The sequence below is a fragment of the Emydura macquarii genome, unplaced genomic scaffold (genome assembly GCF_026122565.2).
Source record: "Emydura macquarii macquarii isolate MOO-44397 ecotype Brisbane River unplaced genomic scaffold, CSIRO-AGI_Emac_v2 contig_967, whole genome shotgun sequence".
NCBI lineage: Eukaryota > Metazoa > Chordata > Testudines > Chelidae > Emydura > Emydura macquarii.
Window position 1 is genome coordinate 294,984 of NW_027131104.1, and position 27,100 is coordinate 322,083.

General features: G+C 44.1%; 1 protein-coding gene across 3 annotated transcripts in view; it reads right to left on the reverse strand.

Moving 5' to 3' along the window:
- The window catches only part of BIN3 (bridging integrator 3), a 73,865-nt gene that overhangs the window by 23,027 nt on the left and 23,738 nt on the right, over window positions 1–27,100 (reverse strand). For all 3 annotated transcript variants that reach the window (XM_067543683.1, XM_067543685.1, XM_067543684.1), the window contains exons 3-7: window positions 20,486–20,534; window positions 10,687–10,727; window positions 10,055–10,116; window positions 5,961–6,097; window positions 5,253–5,293 (exon numbers count right to left, since the gene is read on the reverse strand). In XM_067543683.1, coding sequence (XP_067399784.1) covers window positions 5,253–5,293; window positions 5,961–6,097; window positions 10,055–10,116; window positions 10,687–10,727; window positions 20,486–20,534 — 330 coding nt within the window. The remainder of the gene's footprint in view (window positions 1–5,252; window positions 5,294–5,960; window positions 6,098–10,054; window positions 10,117–10,686; window positions 10,728–20,485; window positions 20,535–27,100) is intronic.

Below are 27,100 nucleotides of genomic sequence, written 5' to 3' on the forward strand. Positions count from 1 at the left end.
GGGAAACGAGGAGGAAAAAGAAGGTTACAGGGGAAAGGAGGGGTAGGAATCAGGAGGGGAGAAAATAGTAACTAAGCATGAAAAGGAGAAAGAAAAACCTGGGAGTAAGAAAGAAATGGGGAGAAAGTTTAAAGACAAGAGAGGGGTGGCTCAGCGCTAGGCCAAAGCACTTGGGCTATGTTCAGGAATGCCTGCCATTCTGCAATCCGTGCCCACACGTCCGTTGCGGGCCCATCCACCCACCAGGAATGGGAAATTAAAACCATCCCTTCCGACTACGGCAAAAAGCACAAGAAAAATAAGATGACAGTTCAAACTGGAGAGAGCTGAGGATTAAGGCCAAGAGCCCTGAGATGAGGGAGGTTGCATTGGGGGGGGGGGGGGGGGGGGGGGGGGGGGGGGGGGGGAGAGGGAGGGGGCAGCCATGTGGCTTGCTTTGTGTATGAAATCCTCATTAGAGGCCTGTAAGGACATGAAAGCGGCTTTTCCTGTTTCCGGTCCCCAGCGCCCCCAGGGGACCCTTCTGGCTAGTTATCTGCTTTCACTGTCAGAGAAGGAAGTACAGATTGAGGCTGTACATTAACGGCAGGGTTTTATGTGGTTATGGGAAAAAGGGAGATCACACAGCATGTGTGCAAGCAAGCTGGGGAGGCAGAGACTAAGCAGTGCAACTTGTATGTTGGGGCACTCCAGCCAGCTGATGGAGAGAAGGCCAGGCTCTGCTCCCACGGAGCTGTTCCCCCAGATGGTGGACCCTGTGCTAAGGACAGGCAGCAGGGATTTTAGCCACTTTTCAGCCCTCATGGAAACCTGCCAGGGGACTCGCTCGCGTACTGATATAATTTAAGTTATACATCAGGCTACTGTGGGAGGCATTCTACTTATGGGAATTTTCATTCTCCTGACATTGAGACCAAGCACATGGAGGCAGGTAGCATCACCTGCACCACCTTAGCCTTGGCCTGCATTACTCCCTGATAGTCTAGTTCTGGCCTCTCCCTACACAGCTCTGGCAAAGCACCTCCATCCTACCTGGCAGCCCCCCTGCTATTCAAGTCGTGGGGCCTACACAGCCCAGTCCTGATCTACCACCTTTTCTATTATTTTAGTCCTGAGTCCTGCCCCTCACCCCCAGCCCTGCCAATTCACTGCAGTTCTGGGACCAGCACAAATTCTAACAGAGCACTCCAGGCCTGAACTGCGGCTATTCTTGTGGTAGAAACCACATGGCTGACCCATTCAGGACGACAGCAGAATCCTGATTCTTCAAGCCACGTGGGTGACACCAATTATTACTGCTATTTGTTTGTGGCTGCACCTACAACGTGAGGGGTGCCTTTCAGACATACAGGAAGGGGAAGGCTCTTACCCCAAGGAGTCTAAGACAGACAGACAAGTAGATGGATGTCAGGGATGGGGAATATTTGGTTTAAGATAAGGGGGAGTTTCATAAATTGGGAATTTAGGATCTGAGGGAAGCACTCAATAATCATTAACGCCTGGGTAGCTTGATAAATAGGATGGTTCAAATCATCTGTCTGTTAAATCAAGATCTCCTCACCACCAGGGGCGTGAGGAAGGGGGAGTCAAGCAGGGGCACAGGCCCCCCAATTGGCAGGGGCACAGAATTCCTCCGGGGCTGGGGCAGGGAGAGCGAGCTCCTCCTGCCCTGGGAGGTGACAGCCCCTGGGGACAGAGAAAGTGCCCCTCCAAAAAGAGGCCAAATTTTTGTTCCTGTGCACGCCCCTGCTTGCAATTAACGTCAGATCGGAACCCAGAACTCCAAACGCAAAAGGCATTAAAGTCAATGAATCCTCAAACCTCCTGGCTTATTTAAACTGTTTCCTGCCTTAAATACTGACACACAAGATGTAATAGCAACATGAAAGTACACAGTCCATCACCAACCCCAAGTCCAGCCAACGCACCTCAACCCTGACCCTAGGGACAAGAGGAACCCAGCCAGGCTGAAGAACTGGAAGCTACAGAGTGCAGTAAAAAGCATCTGTTTTTTCGCTGAGCTGATCTGGTGTGAATTTACACAGGCGGCTCCCCAAGTGAAGCCCTGACCTCTCCAGTCACTTCAGCTCTTTGCCCAACCCACACCTTAAACTGTGTCATATTCTCGCTGGAACTTTGCTAACTCAGTGAAATTAAATGAGCGCTTTCCAGCTATGAGGTTATAATTCGAAAAGGAAGAGACTGCATGATCCTAACTCTGCTATAAGCCGGGAGATCTGGATGATAGAACCACCCCTTGAGCGTGCTTGCTGCTTTTTTGAGATGGTTACTCTTAATGTGGCCGATAGCTTACTGAAACCTCATATCGCTGGACTACAGAATGGAGATTTTATTACCCATGTGCCTCTGATTACAATATATTACCATTAATATATCGCTGGATTATACTTATCTGTGTCTTTGGCTAATAAACTATAAAAGACCACCAGTGAAGAAGTAATAAAGCACAGCTGTTGAATCAAAGCCTGTTTCTAGGTCAAAGCGAGTTTGGGAGAGGCCGGGGAGAATGGGCTCTACCAGGGGAAACAATACTGAACTGAAATGAGACGAGGATCCTCCAGGCAGCTTTAATTAATCTTTAGCAAGCAGGCCGAGGGTGCAAGTCTGCATTTCCATAGTGCATCTCATTATGATCCAAATGGAACCCAAGGCTCTTTACAAATTGTTCTGCCTGTAGGAACTACATATGTATTGTACCTGCACTCACGCATGCAGGAAAGGAGAGGAGTCATTAATGGTCACCACCGAAATGCAGCCACCACAGGCATGAAACAGGAACCATTTTAGAACACACTGCAATGGTGCTCAACTGACAAGTGTAGGAAGTGAAAAATGTCACATCTAAGTACCACGGAAACTTAAGGAGATAGAAGAGAATCACTAAAGCTGAAATAAGTAGCCAGGACACTGGAGTAAACAGCCATAAATCCCACAAAAGCACTTTAATGACAACGGGTCTGGAACGGAGTTTTACATCTCGTCACAACACAGAGCTCATGACCACAACACTGGAGGCCATCAGCTGAATCATCAACACTGTGTTCAGTGGAACTCTGGCATTTCTTAGGCTTCTTGCATCCAAATAATGACTTGCCCTGAACCTACTTAGCCTGAAAGCTGGCTACTTCAGAACCCAAGGTGGGACGGAAGGGATCTTTCTTTTATGCACACATGCTTATTTGCTGTTTGTAGTATTGTAGAACCTAGGCGCCCCAGCCATGGATTAGGACCCCATTGTGCTAGGTGGTGTACACAGAACAAAAGGACAGTCACATGGAAACCACCTGGCTAGTTTAAGTCAAAGACCTTGCTCTTCACAATTAAAAGAGATGGTTTTAATAGAATGCTGGCAGACAAAGTTGCTGTATCTTTCATACGAGGGACGATTCTAGCTAATAAGCAACACAATTCCACCAAAGGTTTTTTTTTTTTTTTTTAATTATCAAGATTATCTGGCTACAGTGTAAATCACAAAACTCAAGTCACCACGTACCCTCACAATAAAAATTCAGGGCAACCCTATGCACAGAGTGGCATATGTTGGTTTCAGACTTGGGATTAAACAACAAGAAGCAAAAAAAAAAAAAAACCCCCAAAAAACAAAAAACCCCAGATGCCAACCCAGATGTCAAATGTAAACTAAAATTGTTATTCAGCAATTTGCATCACTTACTGTCTTATTAAAGTCAACTGATTTTATTTTCACGCTCTCTCTCTGTTCTTGTAATAAAATAGTGAATCTAGGGACTTCTGAAGACATTTTGCCGCACTAAATGAAATTTTCCTTTGACTTTTAGGGGAATAGTCTCTGATGCTCTCTTACAACTCCTGCCAATGCTGGTGGGACTTGCACGGGAATGGGAGACTTGGATACTTCAAATGACAAGATCCCTACTGAAACGATGCATCAGTGGGTTATGACACACTGTAAGATACACGTTAACTTCTTGCAGTTGACAAGGTGTGGAGGGAATGCAGTGATTCTGCAACAAGGGTATGTGTGGTATTCTAAGTGTAAAGGAACCAAAAATTTCACATATACATGATTGCAGACCAGTACGGTCAGCCTCTAATCTTGGACTGACTGAAGCCAATAGAAATTTTGGCCTTCACGTCAGCGAGTGCAGGATCAGGCCCTAGAAAAGCAAACAGCACCTAGGAAACCCACCTTTGTCATGTAAGTTCTTCAGCTGACAGAAAGAAACACCACCAAATTCAATCCTCTCCCCTGACAGCAGAGGGTCAGGTGACTCATGGTCTGATCCTCATGGGATCCTTTCCCCCGCTCTGAAGGAAATTGTCTATAGAAAATAAGTCAGTGGGAGGCTTCTATGCAAATGGATTCATTATTAGATCCCTGCCTCTACGGTGAGCACCAAACACTCACTCAGGGCCAAAATCCCATGGGAATTCACATGCCCTGTAAGGCTTGGTAGGACTCTTTTGCAGAGCTTCACAGACTCAGTCCCCTCAAGGCTTTTATCTGACTGCAATATGTCACGTCCCGCATCTTTCTTTGTGAGGTCTTTACCTCCTAGCTACTCCTCGTACACATTACAGGGACACGGTCAGGTCAAATCTGGCCCAAAATGTAGGCTTTGAAAAAACGCCTTTAACTAAAACTAAGAGCAATAAAATATTTCTGTAAATTCTCTTTTTTAAATTTCCAAAGGAAACAGGTTTCCAGTCAAATCAACATTCACCTCTAGCATCTGCAGTCCCAAAGTGGCAGCACTGCATTATACTGCACTGCAAACTTCTGAAGGACCAGAGACTGAGCCAGATCAGAAACCAATGAAACTGACTAGTCCATTTTCCTCCTTCAAGCCAGCCAAAATGCAGCAACTAACCAACAGCATAAATGGAGACAGGCTGGATGTTTTCAGTGCTTTCGGGTTTTACTAACTTCTGGTGTTCTCTGAAACACAGGTACGTGCATCTAGCAGATTGAAGTACAAAGATCAGGAACGAAGAGATCTGGGCCCTTTTCCCAGCTATGCCACAGGCTAACAGCATGGACTTGGGCAAATCATTTAATCTCCCTGTACCTCAGCTTTAGCACTGTAAAATAGGGATGATACTTTCTTGTTTGAAGGTTGGGGGAAAACTATTTGCTTTTGGAAGGACTATGATTTTAATCCTGACACTGTCCCTTTAAATGATGGATGTCTCTAGGGAACGTGGCTACTGAAAGCACTGGATTCTGCTCATAGGGAAATGCTGCTACTTACTTTTTCAAAGGCTCTATCACAGTCTTTTGGATCTGGTTCACCTATTGGAAGAAAAGAGATTGTTACAAACAAATGTGGTTGAAGAAGCCTGTTTGCACTATGTTATATCTCTGTGCAGCGTCTTCCACACCAGGGCGCGGGCCTCTAGGTGATACCAGACTACAAATTAACATCATCATCATCATCTAATCCCCACCCCACAAACTCCCGGGCTCGGGAGCCGAAACTAAGTTTCTAATGCAACCAGCAGCGCTAAGACACACATGGTACCTTCTGTCTCATCACTGGCACGTTTAGTGAGTTCTGTTCTACTCATGGCACAACTTGGTGCCATGCGGGTTATGAGTTAAAGGACCCCACCAATTCTGGTCCTTTGCTTCCAAGCCAACAAAGACAGAGTGTGCTGTGAGGGTAACACACTTGGTCCTCAGTGGAGTGGGAATGAGAGAAAGAACTTCATGTTACTTTATAGAACTCCCTCTAGCTAGTTTAAAGGCTAGACCTGACTGGCTCCAAGTGGAGGCACATGCATCTCTTCTCATCTGAAGTGTCCCAAGATATGGTAAATTAATCTGGGGCCCCTCTTGAGGTGTGGGGGTGAGAGAAGACAGGGGTAGGGGAGAGTTCACCTCTATGGAACAGACACACACACGGAGCACAAGTTATCATCCCCTTCTCCTCCCCAACTTCAGTAAAACCCAGGCTCACCTTCTCTTGGTTGAAAGAGTCCATTCTCTTCATGGCAGTGTCCAGGGCTGTTACCATTGCCAGGAAATTGGGGTCTTGCTCACAGAGCGGGTTGGACAACAGGTCTGAAGAGATTTTCACGGCTGACTTCGACATGGCTGTGGTACGATGGAACCCAAGAGCATGTAAAAGAAGAAGAGAAGGTCCATCAGTGACACGGAGTTGCATAACAAGACAGTCACGTGCAAAATAATCCAAGTTCACTGGAATTCATTCATTATCCCAGTTCTGCAAAGTATGGTCTGGGATACAAACCTAAAACTTCAGCCACTAAGGCAAGTTCAGCACCTAAACTTTCCAGGAACACAAGGTGGTGGCTGAGAAAGAGAGAGGAACTGATTTCTTCATGTAAACAATGAGAGAATAGTTTTTATCTAGGTTAAGTGTGGACCATTCAAATGCAAGACGTGACGCTGCCAGAAATAATACCAGACTAACAAAAGCATGATTTTCTTTTAAAAATAATGTAGATGGCTTTTTTGGCTCTTTTTTATACATCTGCCTTTTTTTAACAGACTATTAAGCATTGCTCTGTCTCATTGCAGCTCCCCCACAATGAGAAAAAGCACAGTCCATTAAGTCTTTCAAAAAAGCTTTACAAAAATACATATTTTAAGTGGATTTAGTGCTGGGGGGAAGGGGCCAGACTGACAGGACTGGAGAAAGAAAACCTTTATTTGTCTGCAAAACAGGTACAGCATGGGTAGTAGGAGTGCAAGCATGCCATCTCTGCCCCAGCAATGAGCCTACATTTTCTTCCAGAGGGAACCATTTCCCTGCAATGGGTCCTCAGCACACACCTGCATAGGCAGGACCTCTCTGCTGCGACTGCCAACAAGAGGCTGTTGTGGCAGCTGTGAAGTGGCCACTTGGCCACTACCTAGTATTAGCCTTTAAGGTCAGAAGGGACCCGCCAGACCACTACTCAACTCAGAGGCACCATCTTGCATTCCATCAAGCCCCTTTTTGCTGGCTTTCTTTCAGCTTTACAAGCATCTTTTCTTTCCTATCAAGCTGAACTAGCCTCATTTTTCAACAAAGAAAATTCAGCACAAAGGCCTTGCGGTGGCTCCTCACCTCGTACACCACTGTAGAAGGATAACGTGCAAAACCAGCGTAGAGTTCATACAGCAATAGGCTGAGTTACACTCACAGTAAATAACTGCTACATAATGTAAGAAGATGAATACAATAGAAGAGCCAATATGTAAGTAAAAATATCGCCACTATCTACAAATCTCTGTCTCTTTTCCCAGTAATGCTGCTATAAGTTATTCCAGTTAAGGATCTGAAAGCCAAACTCTTTCGTACAGTAGCTCAGAGGAGCTTTTTAAAGACGATCACTGAATAAACTTTTAATGTTTGAATTAAAATCGTCTGCAATAATGGAGCTTAAGATCACAAATCAAGGGATTAAATGCTCTGCTTTAAAGGTTATACACAATTATACAGAAAGCTCAGAACTTCATGTTCTGATAGCTGGGAAGCTCAGTCCAGAATGAGAAGATCCCTATGGACTAACAAAGCTACTGTATCTGACTATTATTCCAACATTAAGGGTTTACACATTTAAACCTTTAGGCAGATGGGACAGAAACCTCATGTGAGACCACATCTGAGGAAGGATTTGTGCCAAAACAGGACTGGGCTAAAAACTGTAGAACTCTTCAGCTGGAAGAAAAATTACTATGCCCCCCAAAATGCAGAGAACTAGGACTTTAATACAATTAGGATAGAGAGTGATGACAGGCAATTGTCAGACAGATTCCCAGAGGCTGGGAATCAAGATTCCTGGTTTCTAGTCCCTACTCTGCCACTGATTTACTGTGTGACTTTGGGAAAGTCACTTTTCCTCTGTACCACCATGTCTCCATCTGTACAACCAGGGGAAGGCAGAGGCTTGGAGGAGGAACTGGTTAAATGTTTGCACTGTACTTTGTAAATATAAAATGCTGAGTATTATTAATATTAGAAAAAGTGACCTTAAGCCATTGCTGGTTATTCAAAGCAAAATAAAGCTATCATTTTATAATTAAAACAGCATCCATCTGCATGCCAAATCCAGAGCAGATTTGTGGTCTAATGTGGACATTTCATTTCAAAAGGAGAGGACTTTTATTGCAGTTAAACAGTAAACAAAAAACAAAAAACCTCTGCTCCTTAAAGCCACCTCCCCTCTGGAAAGGGAGCAAGTAATGGAGATGCTGAGTGACCCTTTGCCACAGTACAGCCAAATGTTGTAAGTAATCCACTGTATCACCTTTCCCAGCCATGCTGCTGAAACTGACAGGCCAGCACCCAAGTCTCCCAGGAAAACTTGTGCATATGAGAAAGTGTCTGCTTAGTTCTGAGTGTCTCTCTATTGTTGGCAGAACACGGAGGCTCAATCCAGGGCTGGGTAGGTCAAATGTGCTCATGAATGTTTAGAGTCAGACTGAACAATAAACTCCCTCAACACTGAGCTACAATGGAAGAAATCAGACACTAGGAAGAACAGCAGCAGAGCTGATGCACTGCCAGGCTTCTGCTGGACATGGCAACTGCACATTAGCTAACTAACTCCAATTATCTCTTCGCCTCTCTGTACTCAGATATTGCTGGGAGAGGGAAGCCTCCAGCAGTCCTGGATGCCTCTTCAGGCCTCTGTCCTCCATCCTCTGTGGCCTGGGACACTCTTATTCACTGGCACCAAGTTTACAATTCTCCCCTTATTCAGGATTTCATGCCATTAAATGATAAATCAGCTCATACCGGATCTGGACGGGGCCTGGACTAATTTGCAACTCTGCCATGAAGCAGAACGGAAAAGGAGAGTCCTCCCACAGCTCCTCTGGGGCTTGAAATGCTCCATATAAAAACACCCACTGAAAGGGAGGGGAGGGGAATCCTTTACAAGAAAAAACTTACCACAGGAACCCTGATAATGAACAATGTCCCAGGGAGAGAAGCTTTCACCTTGGAATGGATTCTTTCTTGCAGTATTTGTTGTTCATGTCTATCACGGTGCTGTGTGTGTAGCTACGCATCCCCTTCTCCTACTGCTGGCAGGCAGCACAATGTGGGTTCTTTTCAGCGTACCTGTCTCTTCATAAATCAAGTCACCCTGAGGTGCTTGTAGAGATTGGACTAGCCCACACCTGCCTACCCATGTTATTTGCCTTGACTCCAACGCCTGGTGGGCCAATAAAAATAGAGACTGCTCCAAACTCTGTGCTGCAAAAAAGCTCTGTTTAAAACAGTTCTTTTCTGCATGTTCCAGAAGGCTGCTCAGCGCACTTTAGCAACTGGCAATCACTGATCTCCACTTCCCCCACTGTCTCTTCCTTCAGATGGTCTAGTCTCTTCATCTCACCCATGTCTGTGTAAAACGCTGTATTGTGTGATGCGGTCAGACTGGGTTCCTACTGGAGAAACTGCTAACTGAGCCGGCAGGGCCTCATGCGCAGGAGGGACGCACACCTGCACAGCAGATGTCACTCTCTGAACTCTCAGAAGCAAACAGCTGGGGCAGTGGCATGAACAGACTACTTGTTTATTGCGTCCTACGTAGCCCATTGCAGCAAGACCAAGCCAAATATTAGGCAGAACTTGCAAGGTTATTCTTATATGTGAGCTGGCAAAGTTATATAAATGAAATACACACACTGAGCACTTACACAGTGCTTTACAATGTCTCTCGCTATGTGACCAACACAAGGGGGCCTCATTCTCTGCTGCTGCCTTCAGGCGCTACCCTCAACCAAATAAGAATTATCCCAAATTTTCAAAGGCAGAAACTGAACCACAGAGAAGTGAAAAGACTTGGCCAAGGTCACACAGAAAGCCGGGGTTCAGGAGACGGAGGTTTTGTTCTTGGCTCAGCCAATGGGCTCACCGTATGACTCTGGTTAAGTAATAGTTAGGAGCCCTCGAGAGGATTGTGTTGTAGTTAACTGGAACTCAAGAGATTTGGGTGCAGACTCTAGCTCTGCCACAGACTTCCCATGGGACCCTGAGAAAGTCACTTACTCTTGTAATGCCCTGGTTCCCAATCAGTGCATCACACTGTTACGTACCCACATCTGCATCTGTGCTCTTCTTCATGTCTTTCTGCAGTTTCTTGGTCTGATCTTCCAGCCTGAAATAGGGAAGAACAAGACTAAATTCTGGATCTTTAAAAAAACAAACAAACATATATATGATAACTATGCCAACAGGGAGTTAAAGGCAACTGGACAAGTTTCTCTTATGTATAATGCTGTGTAGCCATATTATTAATTTCAAGTGACCTCCCACATCCTCTCATGACCTCTATGTTTACTATAAAAGTAAGAGTTAAAAAATGTATCAGTGATAGGCCCATATAACAGCTACTACAACATTTGACATTACAAACTCGGATCGTTTTGGTCTCCTTGAAGATGTTATTTCCCTTGCTTTAGAATTACGATAAAATTGTCAGTACCTTGTGACCCCCTTGCTTGCCTCTCATGACCCCCCCCAGGGGTGGCCACCCACTGCGTGAGAAACACTGGCAATAAACCATCTCAAAATTACCCCGCTCTAAGTGGGAGAACAACAAGCTGCTAACAGTGCATCAGGGCAGCATCACAAGGAAAGATGTAATAAGACTGAGCTGTGTGAGAAGCAGATCTGTGGTCATCTCTTTCTTCCCTTGCCTCAGCACACCATTCTGATTAACACTTACTGCTGAAGTCTCCCGTATTCCCTTTCAAAGTCTCTCTCCACCTGTAGGAAAGAGAAAGAGAAACCATATCAGTTCAAACACAGCAGAGCACCCAGTTCAACAGGCCCCCGCCATCCCAGTGGAAAGTATGAACTGGACCGATCTGCAAGTATCAACAGATACAGCATGTCACGCTCCTCTCTTGTTCCAAGATTAATTAAAAGTTACTTGACGAGAAAGAATTCCCTCATAGACATTCAATCCATACAAGTATCAACAGATTTTAGCATCTTCCACCAGCACAGAAATGGAGCCATCTAGTTCAGTGCCGGCATAAAGAGGGCTTTATGCCCCTACAACGTAGTCTGGAAGAATAATTTATAACATTTCAGTTAAAAAAAAAATCCCCAGCTCTAAATTTGATTCAAGTCCCTTCCAATGAGGTTACATAGTGGGGCATTTACTGCTTCTGAAGAAGTATGAAACTATTCAATAAATATTTGACACTCCCTTTCATGTGGATTCAAAGATCTACCTGCAACTATGAAAAGGCATTGTTAAAACCATTTGAAACTGTATATATTTATCATTGATATTAACAAAATATGTATATTGAACCACTGGAGATTATGGCTATCACAGGGGAGATGGATCTACTTAAAGAACATGACCTGTTATGTCTCATACATATCCCTTCCTCCATAATAGACTATGACTAATTTAGATTCAGCTACCATTCTACTCTATCAAACCTTTGAATAAAGAGATAATGACCTGATATTAAATGTCACCTTTCTTGCAAGTTGTTTCTTAAATAAAACATTAAACAACAACACAGGTCACACACGTGTACATTCCTGACTTATGTCGGAATCTAGACACAGACAAAAACACTCAAGAGACTTCTATTTCTTTAGTCTTGCAGCATTGGTCTGAAAGACAGTCACCTTCCTTCTGGGAGTCCAGAAGCTATTATTATTTCTATCGTGTCAACAGCGTGCTAGGCTCTTTGGCGACAAACATGAGGACAATGAGTAACATTTTCATAAAGCGCATAAATCCCGTTTTTAAGAGAGATGTAGGTAAAGAGCCTAAGACCTGGTCTATACTTACAATTTAGATCGACCTAGCTACATCCTCAGGGTGGTAAAAATTCACACCCTTAAGAGCCATAGTTAAGCCGACCTAGTCCCTGGTGTAGAAGTGGCTAGAATACTTCTGTCAATCTGGCTGCCACCGCTTGTGACAGTGGGTTATATAGATAGATGGAAAAACTCTTTCCATTGACGTAGGACATGACTATGATGCAGCGCTTCAATAGCACAGCTGTAGCACCACTGCAGATATGCCACTGTAGCGCCCATAGCGTAGACATGGCTTAAGTTCCATCACTGGACTTCTAAATCACTTCGGTGCTTTTGAAAATTTTACCCAAGGTCCATGCCCTGACGACCTTACAATCTAAATACAGAACGTGTATAGCTTATAAACTATGTAAGAACCAAGTATGACCTGAGGCCTAAAACCCTGGAAATACCTGGAGTAAAAAAAAACAAAAAAACAAAAAAAGCTATCGATTTTTGGTGGTTCCTCCTAATTGAGATCCAACGTAATCACTGGGATTTCAGATCTGGAAACACCGTGAGTCTTCCTACACCAGCAAAATGCTCAAGTTCTGAGTTTCATTTGAAGGCCTCAGGGGAAATGTCAAAGGGTGGAGATATGAGTATAGTGTATTCTGTGCCGTGAAATTTGTCTTCAAGGAGCACCCAATGGACCCAAGTAAGTGGGTGCTATAGTGTCTCCCAAAAGTAGAAGTGACACCTGGGTTTTCTGTTACTAGACTGCTTGGACCATTTTGGAGCAAAAGTCAATGCCCCTGGTTATGTTGGTTCATCCCGAGGACATGCTACGGCATGTGAACTGGAAACTGACCAAATAAATGGAGCCCTCTCAAAAGCACACAAAGGTGGCAGCTGAACGTGTATATTGACACATGAACACGCTTGCGGCACTGTCTGCTTTACATAGCCCCGCTCAGTGTTTACAGAAGAGGAGCCCCTCCTCCGAGAATTGCGTCTGCTCAGTAGTCCAGAAACAGTGTGTGTGTGTGTATGCTTTCATTCACAGAAATGGAGAAATGGGATTGGGGGACTGGCCCCTCTCTCTCCTGACACCAAATTTAAAGGAGTCCACTCGGCAGATTATTTAGTATCTATCTTCTCTGCATGCAGCTGTTTTGTATTTCCATGTCTCAGTTCCTCAGGCTTCAGTAACTGGTATTCTGGGCCACTTCCTCCTTTCCCCTTCCCTTACGATTTGCCTCTGTGATGGGCCCCAGAACTCCTCCCAACTCCCATTCTAATCCATAGGTTCTAATCCACAACAGAATCTGGACTACTTCAAGACCTAGATCTGAAACTGGGTTTGAAGCAGTTCAAGCTCTGTTAGAGAATGCACAACTGAAAGGGCTGCAGTGGCTACTGGCTGCTACAGGTGAGTTCTTAGTCAGGTCTACTAGTGCAGTTGTTCCAAAGGGTAAGTAATTTTAGCACTTTTTTCCTGACCACTCCCTATACCATACCTTTGTCTCCATCAGCTCAGGTAACCTCAAAATACCACTGGGTCTCCCATGCCTCCCAAATTCTACTACATGATCCTATTGCAAATAAATCCACCACATCATGGGGTGAAAAGAAACCAATTTGATCATTTTAATTGCAGTAGCATTCTCAGTGTGCTAGGTACTTTCCAAAGAGATGAAGACAGAGTGTCTGCCCCAAAGAGTGTACAATCTAAAAAAAATCACCCAAGCAAAGAAGTATTCTCCAAATAGGACACCAATGACTTCTTATTCCAACCTGCTATCTCACAGAAAGTCTGCAAAGAAAGACAATGTTCCAAGGTGCTTTCATTCCAGGTGGACTGTTTTAACACATACATTCAATCCATACCTCATCAACCAAGTAAAGCAAATGGATTTCAATTGACCAGCCAAGAGTATACATGTGTACTGTTGTCATGGGATCAAAAATGGGTTCATTTTTGTTTTTAAGCTGCCACACTATTAAACAAGCAGCGAAGTGTTGCACACAGCCAACCCCTGAATGAATCAGAGTATTTTTTTTTAAAGTATCTCTATGCTGCTTCAGCCGTTTGAGACTGAGACTCTCAGCAGCAAAATATAGCTAAAGAAACGACAACATTTAATAATATTCCCCCTGGGTTTTCAGTTCTCATCTATAAGTCTCCAACATTTTGAAGTGGAGACCTACAGATGTAAATGTCAACCTCATTTTTTGCAATCCCCCTTTCTTAAATATCTTCTTAGTTTGCAGGTTCAAATCCATCCAAAGTCAATAATGACCGAGTCACTGCAATCTGATGGCTGTTTGGTGTGTAGTGAGTTTGGTGAGCTGCAGTCAAATTCTAAGTGGACATGTGTCCAGACCACCAGAAACCTCTACTATTGGCACCTATGCTGGCTGGCTATAGACTGAAAAGCTCCACAGAGATTGAACTCCTTTTCTCACTGCTAAAATTGGTTCTCCCAGGATGGGGTGGATCAATGAGGGGGCAGCTCGCACAGCCAATGCCTGGTTCGCAGCTCTTGAAAAATCCACAACAGCTGGTGCCTTCAGGTCAGGTAACCAGCACATAGTAAAATCACCCTATATTTCTATGGCTGTTCCGGCTGTAAAAATAACCACAGACTATTGCAGTCTATTTATATGTCTTTGTGAACTGTCCTGGTTGCAAACCAAAGGGGGCTGGCATGACTCTTAACCTCTGAGAACAGGACAAGAAGCAGTGGGCTTAAACTGCAGTAAGGGAGGTTTAGGTTGGACATTAGGAAAAACTTCCTAACTGTCAGGGTGGTTAATCACTGGACTAAATTGCCTAAGGAGGTTGCCATTGGAGATTTTTCAGAGCAGGTTAGACAAACACCTGTCAGGGATGGTCTAGATAATACTTAGTCCTGCCACGAGTGCAGGGGACTGGACTAGATGACCTCTCGAGGTCCCTTCCAGCCCTTTGATTCTATGACTCAGGCTTGAGTCCTTTGATGGCTGATGGTATTATTCCCCCTATTCTCAGCATGAAGCTCCATCCCCCTGCAGACATACTATTCAGAGGGATATCCCTTTCATTTGGTCAGCAATCAGTTCTTCCAAGGCTTAGCTGCAAGGGGAGGAGTGGCTCGGGTGGTCATGGGATGAAACTGAATGTAAAGACGCTGAGTGGTTCCTGATATTGCTGATTTCCCCCTTTATTTTTCAATTCCCCCTCAACTGTGCCATGCCTGGGAGTGAAATAAAGGCATCACAGTCTATTTAATATGAGGGAGGCCACAATGCTCTCACAGAGATTACTCTTCTATGGAGAGCACGTGTGTTCCTATCTTTCTTGGTTTCCCTGAACTGCTCAGCTTAGTTGTCTTGTGTGCACTCCGCATATCATGGACTGAATCCGCTTCTCCACACGCTAGCACATCAAACACCCCTCCCCACTCACATCCCCAATGACATTTATACAGAGACAGCTGCCCAAGCATTATTCTTGTTTCACCCCCACAGTAACAGTTGGCTTCCAGTCATTGCATTCTGCACACTGATGTGCCTCTGCTAGCTACTCTTATTATTTGTATTATGATAGCACCCAGAGACTCCAATCGAGGATCAGGGACCCATTATACTACACAAATAAGTCCCTGCCCCACAATGCTCACAATCCAGGTTTATGCAAAGACGCAACCGGTGGATGAAAGAGACAAATGGAATGGGCTGTGAGGGCCAGGTAACAGTACATAAAGCACGTTATGCATAGTACACAGCAGCTTCAGCTCTCACTTAGATTTTGCGAGCCTGGAAACTTAATGGCCATAGGCATCTGATTTGTAAAGCAGAAAGCTATTGATAGAATTACCAAGTTAAAAATAATGAGCACTAGAGGTACATTTAAGAAAAGAAACCATCTAGGTAAGTTTCCATAATATTAAAATAACTTCTCCCTCCAACCCACCTCACTCACTTCTGGAAGCTTGAAACCAAAATCAGTTTTCCACACTGAAATGCTTTTTCCTCCATGCACGTTGATTAGTTATTGTAGAACTGCTCCCAAGTGCAGATCTAGGACTTTTAACTGAAGTGCTCTTTAAAAAAACAAATCCAATTCATTACATTGACTTTGCAACATATGAAACAAATCCAAGGCGGGTTGAACTTTTGGCCTTCCAGCCATGATAGAATCTCTAACTGAAAGATGCTGTTGTAATCAGCAATATGGTTGAGAGGCAATCGTGCAAGACCAATGAGCACCACAAGAGGATGGAAAAGAAGCTCTGTGAAGAGCCTTCTTACTCTCCTGGAGTCAAGTCTCCTTCCCAGAGGGAGGGTATTATTTGATTTCCACGTGGCATCATTCCAATAGATTCAGAGGCCCTTAATGGGACTTGGCAACAAGAGAGAAGAGAAAAGCCTATGTAGTTACGCCAAACATTTTATTATAACCACAAACTTCTGCTGGGTATGCGCTATCCCACCAAACAGAACGAAGATCCCACCTAGACAATGCAAGTTGTGTGAATAAAGTGGGTGCAGCAGAACAATTAGCACAAGACACAATAACCCCTTTGTGTCTGACAGTCGAGTGCCTTCAGCCAAAATACTCTGCAATGAAGTGAAGCTGGAATACAAGCGTGTACACCCATGACTAGGATTTCATGGACTTCACTAACCAGCAAGCCACACCTACCTATCTTCTAAGTAAGGCTATGGCTGTATAAGCAGTGCACACAACCAATGCTGCTCATGTGCCATTCCCCAGCGAGCATCGTGTGCCGCTTCCGAACAGAGGGACGGGACTCAACACACTGCAACTTTAATGGGGGGAAAGGGAGAGGGAAAGCGTAACAGCCCGAAGTCACCTAGTTCACCACGGCTGTGGATTTCATCGCAACAATTCCAGGGCAATGCTGTTACCCCTGTATTAGAGGTTTAAAATGTTAGTCATGTACAGTGGAAACGAATTCCGGCGAACTGGCTGTGATGGAATTCTTGTTATAATGGAGCTCAGTTATCCAAAGGTCTCAGGGGACACCAAAATCTTCGGCTAAATCAAGGGAGCAAGGCCTAGCAGGCTCTGAGGTCTACAGTCCAGCTCCAGTGAGCTCTGGATCACACTCTGCCAATCCTGTCCAGCCTACTCACCCAAGGTCAACCAGCACCATAGTTGGGGAAGGACATACCCTGAGTCAACCAAACCCAGAGCAGACTGAGGTTGGGGAGGAATCCCTGACCAACTCACCCAAGGCTGTTGGGGGGGACTATGCTGTGGATTCCCCTCTTCCAAGAGAGCAAATGAATTGACTGGCATCCCCTGCTCTGCCTGGCAGTGGTAGGAGGCTGTGCTCCAGGCTCAGAGCTCTCCGGTTGCAATGTGGAGGCACAAACAGCAATTCTTTCCAGGCACCTGCCAGCTCAGATAACCCAGTCCCCACTGAAGAGCATGGTACAACCCCAGGGGGACACAGATGAATTTCTGGGTCTGCACTGCAGCTTGGACAGTGTAACCTGTGCTTAGGGTGAGGTTGTCCTGGAGTGGGGGAAAAGGGAGAGAGAAGGGAACTGTCTCCACTATAAGAGGCTTCAACCGTGTATTGGATTTAAACAATAAACATTCTGCACACAGACATAATTCTAACAGGTTTAAGTCCTATCGCTGGGCATTAGTTTAATTGGGCTGCGCTCAGATGTCCTCTATCATTCCTCTGACAGCAGGTCCTCTCTGTATATTAGATCCTCCCACCCAATCTCTTCGCCTCTGTACGAGTTCAGTGACAGCTGCTCTTTTCAGGGGAGAGGAGGAGAGAGATTATTCTGTCTGGAATTGGATTTGCCCAGGTTTAGGTGGAAACAAAGTAGTGACATGCCTGGGGGGCGGGAGATCACTTCAGTTCACCAGCTGATATTTCCTACAGGGGTTTTCTTCTACCTGAAGAACTAAACTGTGGCTGACACTTTGCCCTTCTTCCAAGGATCAGCAGCAAGTGGGCACAAGCAGTCATGACTAATTCCTACTGCGGCCCAGTCGACTTATTTTATAGAGCTCCTACTAGTACTAGAGCCTTTTAATCACAAAAGCTTTGGTGAGCTAAGCCTGCCATGTCAGAATGATTCTGCCTCTCTCTCCGTGTTGGAATCAGCATGCTCTGGTGGGAGCCAACAGCTAGATTTCTGACAACTGCCTTTTTTTTTTTTTTTTTTTTTTTGGGGTGGTATAATCTTGTGAGTGGGAGATCCTCTCCATAACCACTTCCCTTCTGATGAGCTCTGGATAGAGCCCTGGAGATGCCACACCTTCCCACTTCCTGCAGCAGCCTCCAGAGGCCAACATCTGGAAGAAAATGGAGAGCTAAAGCAGATTGTGTTGCTGTGCACAAAAGCTCGCACAGATGGAATGTCTTAGCCTGCAAGGGGGAGGAAAACTTGGAAGTCTAAGCTAACTAATTTAGTTACAAAGCAGCCCATCACTTCCATACCCTGAAACCAAGAGGAGTGTAAATCTGAAGGTCTGATTCTCAGGGGAGATTGGTGGTTTCCTGTCATTTGTTCTCCTTTGAAGGACTGCACTTAACACTTACACTGTGCAGTTACATCGCTCCATGCTTCCTGTTTTGCACACATCTGTCCCAAGAGTATTGTTACAATCAATAAGATGGCATAGTGGAGGCCATGTAAAAATTTCCAACTAGTTCTGGGTTACCGTGTCATCAACATTCAAACTCTCAGCACTTCTGCTGAATTTTGGCAGCTCTGGAACAGAAGAAAAGCAGGAGGAACGGGAAAAAGCTTGGAATCAGTAACAATTCTGGATGAATCTTTACCCCTTGGATACTCTGAACTTGACAAAAGGTTTTTATTTAAGAAATTACAGGCCATAACTGCTAATTTATCTCTATTTATGGATGTTCTGGAGAAATCCCTATAGCTGGATAGGCAAGAGGAAAACAGCTACAAGAGCTCAGGAAGAAACTGGACAGTGATCTCTTGGATTTGCCTATGATATACTCTATCTCCCCATTGAAAGACAAGATCCAGGAAGCCAAAAGACATCCCCATACAGCCAGCAGCCAAAATGCCAGGCACAGGGCATAATGGGAGAGAAGAGTAAGGGCAGAATCCATTGCAAGTTGGGAACAAAGAGAGATCTTGAAGGTTCAAATATTAACTCTCATTCAATCTGAGCTCCCGCTACACCATTAGAAGGCTAGCTTCAGTGGTGATTGGAGGCCTTGGTGTGTAGCACTATGTGCAGCAATAAAGTTTTATGTAGTATAAGGTCTTTCAGACAAACTGCATCCTGAAACACTTTACATAGTTAAACAGTACATAATGGCAGAGGGAAAGGGAAATTAACAGGTACAGGCGAAGGAGAATATGTACTCATATGAGATGCAAAATCAGATGGGGCGGAAATGTCCAAAAAAACCTGTTCAAGTCATCAGGAGATGCAGAGAAGGCGGCTCTTGCACCAGCAGAGAAGAAACCAGTGCTAGATAGATGGATGGAGCAGCAAAGGAAGTGAGAGAGTCAGGATCTCTGCAGTCTGATGGAGAAAGTCAATGAAGGATTTAAAAACAAAACAAGGGTAATTTTGAACTGGATTAAGAAATAAACAGGGATCCAGTGGATTAGCCTGAGGCTGGGGGTTGTATTTCTTTGTACATGAGAGACTGCAGAGAGCAGAATTCAGCACATGAAGTCTGGAGCATTAGAACTTGGGAAGACCATAGATGAGTGAAAAGGAATCAAAGACCTGGATTCAGGTTTCAATATTGCCGTTCTTTAAACAGGTCCCCTCCTTAAATTTTATATTGCCAGTTTGAAGCAGTAGCAGAAAACTGCTGTTCTGCAGCACCACAGAACTACAACCATCCTTTAAATAAAAGATTGCAATTAATCAACATTGGGAAGTGGCAGAGTAAACCCTCCATCTCAAGGGGAAACTTCATGCCACAAAAAGCATCTCTGACACCTTAATACAAGTAACCCATGCATCCTAAGGAATTAGCAGTGGTGTGTGTCCCACAGAGGAAGGATCAGGAATGTTAGTCTTTACAGGGGATTAGTTCACCAATGCAGTTATAATTATAAAGCCAATGTCTCTGTCACATTAGCCATCAGGACACTTCTTTTAAAGCAGGTACGCAGGTTAATTCAGGGATTGATTCGGTGAGCAGTAGAGCTTTCACAGGACAAGGACCATCTGCTTAAGCAGGGAAAATACTACAGCCAGCTGCAAGAAACAGCACTTGGGAAAGGACTTTCAAATTCATCAGAATACAAAATGCTTTTTTAATTTTCTTTTAAAGCAAATGCTGCGGAGCACAAATTAATTCATGCCTGAGCACTAAGCATCTCAGCCTCCTCCGATAAGCCTTCCTTTGGAAACAGTTATATTCAGCTATCTGAACCACTCCTCCTCCTCCATCTGCTCAGAAAGGATGAACAAACAAGCCATTGCTGAAAGAAGGAAGGAAGGAAGCACGTTCAGCCATCTCCTAGGAAAACGGTGCCAGAATGAAAGCCCCCTCCCTCAAAAAGCAGATCCTGAGACCAAAATACTCCAAGTAGCTGGGACTCCCCCTCACCCACAGCACAAGGATGTGATGGTCAAATCCAGCAACAGGTTCTGCTCACTCACGCTCCCCTCCCACACACACACACACACAAAAATGGGACGAGTCAAAGTGCTGGCTTGACTCATCAGCCACATGATCACAGACTGGATCTAAAAAAGGGGGAATTGGTTTACTCACTGTCTTGGGTACAATCTGTTTCTTGGGCTGCCCAATCTTGAACGGAATCCTGGAAAAGGGAGGAGGGAGAGATAAGGAATATGTAAGCGAGCAAGAATAGATGGCCTCACGTGCAACAATGTCAAAAAACACGTTCCCCAAGCTCTTTCTTGGAGAAGATTTTTTGGAGGGAAGGAGATTGCCAGTTTCAGTGGAATAACAGCCCAGATCCTGGTAGTATGATCAGGATAAAGTATATCTCCCCTCTGAGTCGGCTTCTGCTCTGGCATCTGTGAATTCTTCCAAACAGCAGTGCCAGGTGGGTCCCCAGCAATGAAATCCCCTTTTTCCTCCGGTCAGTGTCCTATTAATACAACTAAGGGCTCCAGATGTCCAAGGCAATCCTCGGCAGAACAAGTTCTAAAGCTTGTGCAAAATTTCAAAACAAATCTGAAAGGGGAGGGGGAAGGAGGGAGAGGAAGGAATCAAATAATGCAAGTATTTACAAAGAAAACATTAAAGGAGGGGGACCCAAAAACCACCACCAAGTGTCTGGAGTTGTGAGCTGCTTCAAAGGATTTTTCTGATACAACAGCTGCAGGCATGGCTCACCTGCCAGCTGAACAGCCTTCATTCTTAAAATCCTTAATATGGCTGTGAGTACAAACTGGATGAGCTATTCCCTGCCACCCGCCCCCCCGCCCCCCCAAGCTAGTTGGAAGATGAAGAGTGCTCATATTTTTGGCTTGGTCAGATTGTTAGAGTCATAGTCATAAAACAATGAAAATAATTAAGTTTCTTTCCCCACTTGATAACCGAAGTAATAAAAACACAGTAATTCAGCCATTGCTTTCAATATGTTAGACTAATTTATGTTGTCTGGTTAAAATTCATGGTCCATAGTGCTCCCAGTTTATATTAAACCCAGTTTACAGCATATTATACTGGTGTAACTAAGGGGAGATTTTGGTTCCATATTTTTTAAAAAAGGAATAGCCTTACCCAGGAATTTCCAAACTAGATCAGACCAATGGTTCATCTAGTATGGTATCCTGTCGCAAACAGTATGCATCACAGAAGGTGCAGAAGTCCCCTAATGGTCCTGTGCAAAGAATAACAAATGCTCACATTTTTACTAACATTGATTTTAAAAATCTGATTTAGTTTACATTATTTATGTACCTTACCCTGTTTGTTTTTGTCAGTATTGCAGAGTGAAAACAGCTCTAGTCAGCTTCACAATCGTCTCTAATCAGTTTCACTTACAGGTTCCCATGCAGGATTGCAAAGGTGGTTGGGAAAATTTTTAACTCAAACAACAACACAATTTCCAATGATTATTTTTTAACCCTGAAAACATTTTTATTACCCTATAGGTTTTGTAAAACCTCTGATATACAACAACTAACTTTGAGGATTAAACTACAAGCTAGAGACTTCTCTATGCCGGCAGTTCTCCACAAACCCCACACCATAGGAGACAACACTTAACGTGCAGCAATGTACAATCTGAAGGAATGACAGCAAAAACAAGATCATCCAATGACCCAGTTCCCTCTTTGCTTCATTTCAGCCAATCCTTGTCAAACCAATGGTATAATTAGAACCAGTAATAAACCTAGACTGCAATCCATACCTCCTGAACTGACCATGGAGTAAAAGCCAACATTAGTCACAAATGTTTAAATTTAATTTCTGGAGTACTTCCTGTTTATTGTTCTACAGCAAGGCTGATGTAATTTTAGGCTGTTAACCCTTTCCAGATCCACTGGCAGTCACAGCAACCATGAATCACACTTCTTCTATAAACAAACAATCGTCTAGTATATAATTAAACGGTCAATAACTGGTTGTGGTGCCTTACAGGAAGGAATAGAAAATTTAAGATTTTTCTTTTCTCTACATGACTAAAAAGTCAATAAAAATGCGGTGACTCCCTTATTACCCTCCGGGCACTGGTCATATTGTTGGAGTCAGTATAGCCAGGTGCTTTCTATCATTAGAACTATTCATTTGTGAGAGTAGAAAAGATATCTTAATGGGATCATTAGAAATCTGCATCAGTAGTTGCCCTCGGGTAGAGGCTAGGAACAAAACTGGGGAACTGAGGGGGAGAACTGGGATGGAAAAGAAGAAAACTAGGACCAAATACAGCTCCCGGTGTAAACAGATGCGACACCGTTGCTGATTTTGGACCTACTGTGCCCAGCCTGAGACTGGTTGATAATATCTTGCAGCAGGCATTGCCGGGAGTTCCTATAGAAACATAACATTAGAAGATGGAGATTGTTGGCAGTAAGAGAAGAAAGCATGTATAAGTCAAAGCTTAACCATTTGATCTCCGGTGAGACGTACAACATGCAGCTAGTAAGAGTGGCACCCTGAGGTCCTGTACATCACTGACACTTTGACACCACGCTGCAGCAATCAGATAACAAACATGCACCTTTACATAACGATATTTTGCCCTTCTACATGATGTTACAACAGAGGATCTCCAAGTGCTTTACAAACACTGAATCTTGATCTTCATTTTGCAGATGGGGAAACTGATACAGAGAAAAGTGAAGTGATTTACCAAAGGTAATGAAGTGAGTCAATGACAGACAGGAAGAGAACTCAGAAATCCTTATTCCCAGTCCCCTGCCCTACGCACCTAAAGGCCATGAGTAGAGATGTGGCATTAAATAGAGATATTATGGTGAGTGATGCTGTACACATAAGAGGTGGTGGGTGGTGGAGGCAATTCCACCGACACCACCCTGTTTGAACGTATTACTTAACATTCATGTTGCACCATGAATCGCACGGTGCATTACAGAAGAGAGAGACATGGTCTCTGCCCCAGAAAGTTTACAGTCCCAGCCAAAGAACAGGTAACACTGTACACAATTAGGGATAATTGTTTCTGTTATCAATGGTTAATCTTAGTTGACATAGAAGTAAACACAGAATTTAAATACAGGCCCATTTATAGAGGCCCTGAAACACCACCAGACAGAGAGGACCATTTAAACAGAGATGCCTCCAGCAAATTAAATCTGCAAGAGACAGAGTAAGCTGCCTGGAAAACATGACTAGCAATGGAGACAGTAGTTGTGTGAGTATCTGAGCATTTGTTTGCAGTGTTTTTGTAGCTGTGCTGATCCCAGGATATGAAATAGACAAGGGAGAGTAGATAGTATCATTTATTCCACCAACTTCTGTTAGTGAAAGGTACAAACTGTTGTGCTCCTTTCCGCAAACCTGAAGAGGACCTCAGTGTAGCTCGACAGCTTGTACCTTCCACCAAGAGAAGTTGGTCCAATAACAGACATTACCTCACCTTACTTACTCACTCATGTCTTACTTAAATATGACCTTTCACCATTTACTTAATCAATCTTCTCTATCCATATGCAGAAAAGCCACATCTTTGCAATTTCATGGAGTATGGGGGCTTCCTGAGAAAAGGCATCTGCTCTGGAAAGTGTGTGTGGCATGGGAAAAAAAAACCCAGACTGTCAGTCTCCATTAAAGGGCATGATAAATGTAAATAAACTCTAATAATAAAACAGCTACACTGGAAACTGACCAGATTAAATCCTAAATCATACTAGAAGTCCTGGATCCGAGTGTTCTAAATCAACCAAGACCAGCAGTACAGGGTGCAGGCAACTGGTGGTTTATGTAACAACAAATTGCAGGATGGAAGAGGATGGAGGAATCTGGGCTCAGACCAAGAGAGTATTTCAGGTCTTCTACAGCACCTGAGTAGCCTGGTTGAGCTTAAATTGTATCGCTCCCTCCTCCTACCTTTAACCTGAGCTGACATAGTCTGCTTTAGTGCTTGCGTTTCTTCTCGAGCTGAACTAGAATAAAACAAGAAGCTCAGGTCAATTAATGGATAATGGGATCAGCCCATCCTGTTTCAGATGGCTCACTTTTCTTTAAACTACTCATTACATTTATGCAACGAAGGGCAGTGCAGGATGTGAGCTGCAGGATATTTCATCTCAGTTGGGAAGGAAAGGATCTTCACATCCAAAAAGTTCTGTGTAGAGGAAGAAATGAAGACTATTTTCTTTCATAGCAAAAGAAAGTCAACAGGATGTTCAACAAAGCTACAAATATACTTTGAAACAACAAATATCTCTATTAGCATCATGATGTGAGTTGGCTAATTATGTCTGTCTCAGTAAAACCTTTTAAAAAAAAAACCCACCCTGTTCATATAATGTCTATTTAAAAAAAAAAAGAAAGCAGCTATTTTACATTTTGAGACAATTTTCCTGGTTTAATATGGCTCAGTGAAAAAGCAAGACAAGAAAGAAGAACAGAAAGAATGAAGCAGTAAGAAGATCAGAACCAGTTCTTAGCTGAGCTTTTAAAATAAATTGACACACCCGAAGCTTTGAAATGCAGTTGCAAGAAACTGCTGGCAGCAGAGAGAGAGATGTGCTCCAACAATCTGAGTACAAGCCAGAGAGCCAATAACTCCTCCTGGGTTCTAATCCCAGTTCTGATATTCTACTGCTGTGGCGCCTCGGGCCAGTCATTTCACCCCTCTGTGCCTCAGTTTTCCCATCTGTAAAATGGGGAGATTATCATCATCTGATACAGAGGAATGCACAAATTAGCAGCTGTCAGAGTGCGTTGAAGATGAAGAGCTGCAGGTATTATTACTCTGCCTGGATACCACAGCGATGAGCATATCAGAAATAGATCAGATTGACATATGGTTCCACATCTTTTACTATGTGTTATGGAGTCCTCCTCATGGTGTGCGACAGCCACAAATTCTACCCTAGAAACCAGAGCATGCTTCCACACAGCCTAGAGGAGAAAGCTGGACATGTGTGTTTCAGTTCTATTATTTCTGCTGAGCGAGAGAAAGCTGGGGCTGTGTTTGGGGTGTGAAATCCCTTGAAATCATGTTCATAAACAGTGTGGGCAAGCTGAGTCAGAGTCGGAGCTTTTCCACTCTGAAGAGATCTCTGGTCCGATACAGCCATTTAGCTCAGTGAGCCAAGGTAACGGTAATGCCATAAAGATTCCTGGCCTCTCTCCCCAGGCTGGCAGAGAGAATGCTGCAAAGAGGAGGCTGTGAGTCGTTCAAGAGTGGCCTCTCTAGGCTTGTTTGGGAATACTGATTTCAGAAGAGAGGCTCCATCTACTCTTCCTCGCGGAGTGTGAAGGACTGAAGGGCAGGGGTGGGCGCTTAAAGTAGCTTAAAGTAAGAAAAAAGCATAGGTGTCTGGAGATTATCCTGAAAGCATTTCCTCACGGAAATTGAGGAACCCCTGGGAGGGGAAGGGAGGTAGAAGCTTGGCTAATTTTCTCCAAAATTTCCCCAGCAAGGCAGTATATTTACTTGGATTCTTCATGTACAAACTCAGGGCCACACACCAATGGGTCTAATTCTCTTAATGCACAGGAGAGTTACTGATAAATGCACCGGGCAATGGGGACTACAGCCCAAAGAGATCTGCAGGGAACTTTCTGTAATCCCCCTCTTCATCCCTCCAGCCCTCTGAAAGTAAGATGCAGAGGGATCGTCCTGCTGGATCAGACCGTATAATTTCTAATATAGGGATGCAGCTGTGATTTTATCTATTCTCCTGTATAATAATGTTCTCCCAAGCAAAACACTCAAATTCCAGACAAATCTTGGCCATTCTTGCTCCCCAGTCAGGCAGAGACAGGAAAAAATTGAGGAGGGCTGTCAATCTCAGGAATTTAAATGAGGGAAATAAGCATAGACTGCAACAAAACTCAGGATAACACCATTCATTTGAGGACCTCAAAACACCAATCTGGCCTCCTAAGGTCCCTCTCAGGTAAGTATGGGAAATACATGAATATTTTCATCCACCATGGAAATGCAGCTGCCTCTAGGGATATGAACAGCCAACAGCACACAGCATTATCAAACGATGGGCCTAGGACAAGTGAGGAAAGAGCTGTATGCAACTGAAAGTGGAGGGAGAGTTGGAGGGGACAGAATGTCTTTAGCCACAATGTACATGTTCAGGACCTTAGGGTTAACACTCAGACTCCTGCAGAAAGTGCTGCAGGATCTCTATAATCATAAGGGATCAGACTAGGGCTCGCTGAAAAATTTCTGTTGAAACTGTTTTTCAGCCAAAAGTTGGGCTTTCAACGCACCAAAATATTTCATGAGAAGTGCTTGCTTTCCAGGGAAAATTTTGATTTTTCATCAAAAAACCAAACACTCCATTAAGTTCACCTTAATTAGGTGACGGGAACTTCCTCAGCAAAGAGCTGAAAACCTTCAATGCCTATTCCCTACACGCACCATCTGGGACCTTGTCTGCATTGGCAATACTCTGGCAACTGCAGTGTTTGTAGCCACAGTGGAAGCACTAGTGTAGACAGGGGTGGGTGCTTTTAGCATAGTATCATCTAATGCTGTTCTGTGCAGCTCTGCACGACACGACAGTAAACATGCCTGAGCCCCGTCTGCACTAGCGATCTTAGACAGCTGTACCACTGCTGGCGGCTGATGAAATACAGGTAATAATTTTGCTAATGTAGATGTGTCCTTGCAAGAAGGGGTCATCACCTCATAGGATCAGAGCATAAGAGAAATTATCCATTGCATGCTGACAGTGTGCTTGGTGCTGTACAATGCCT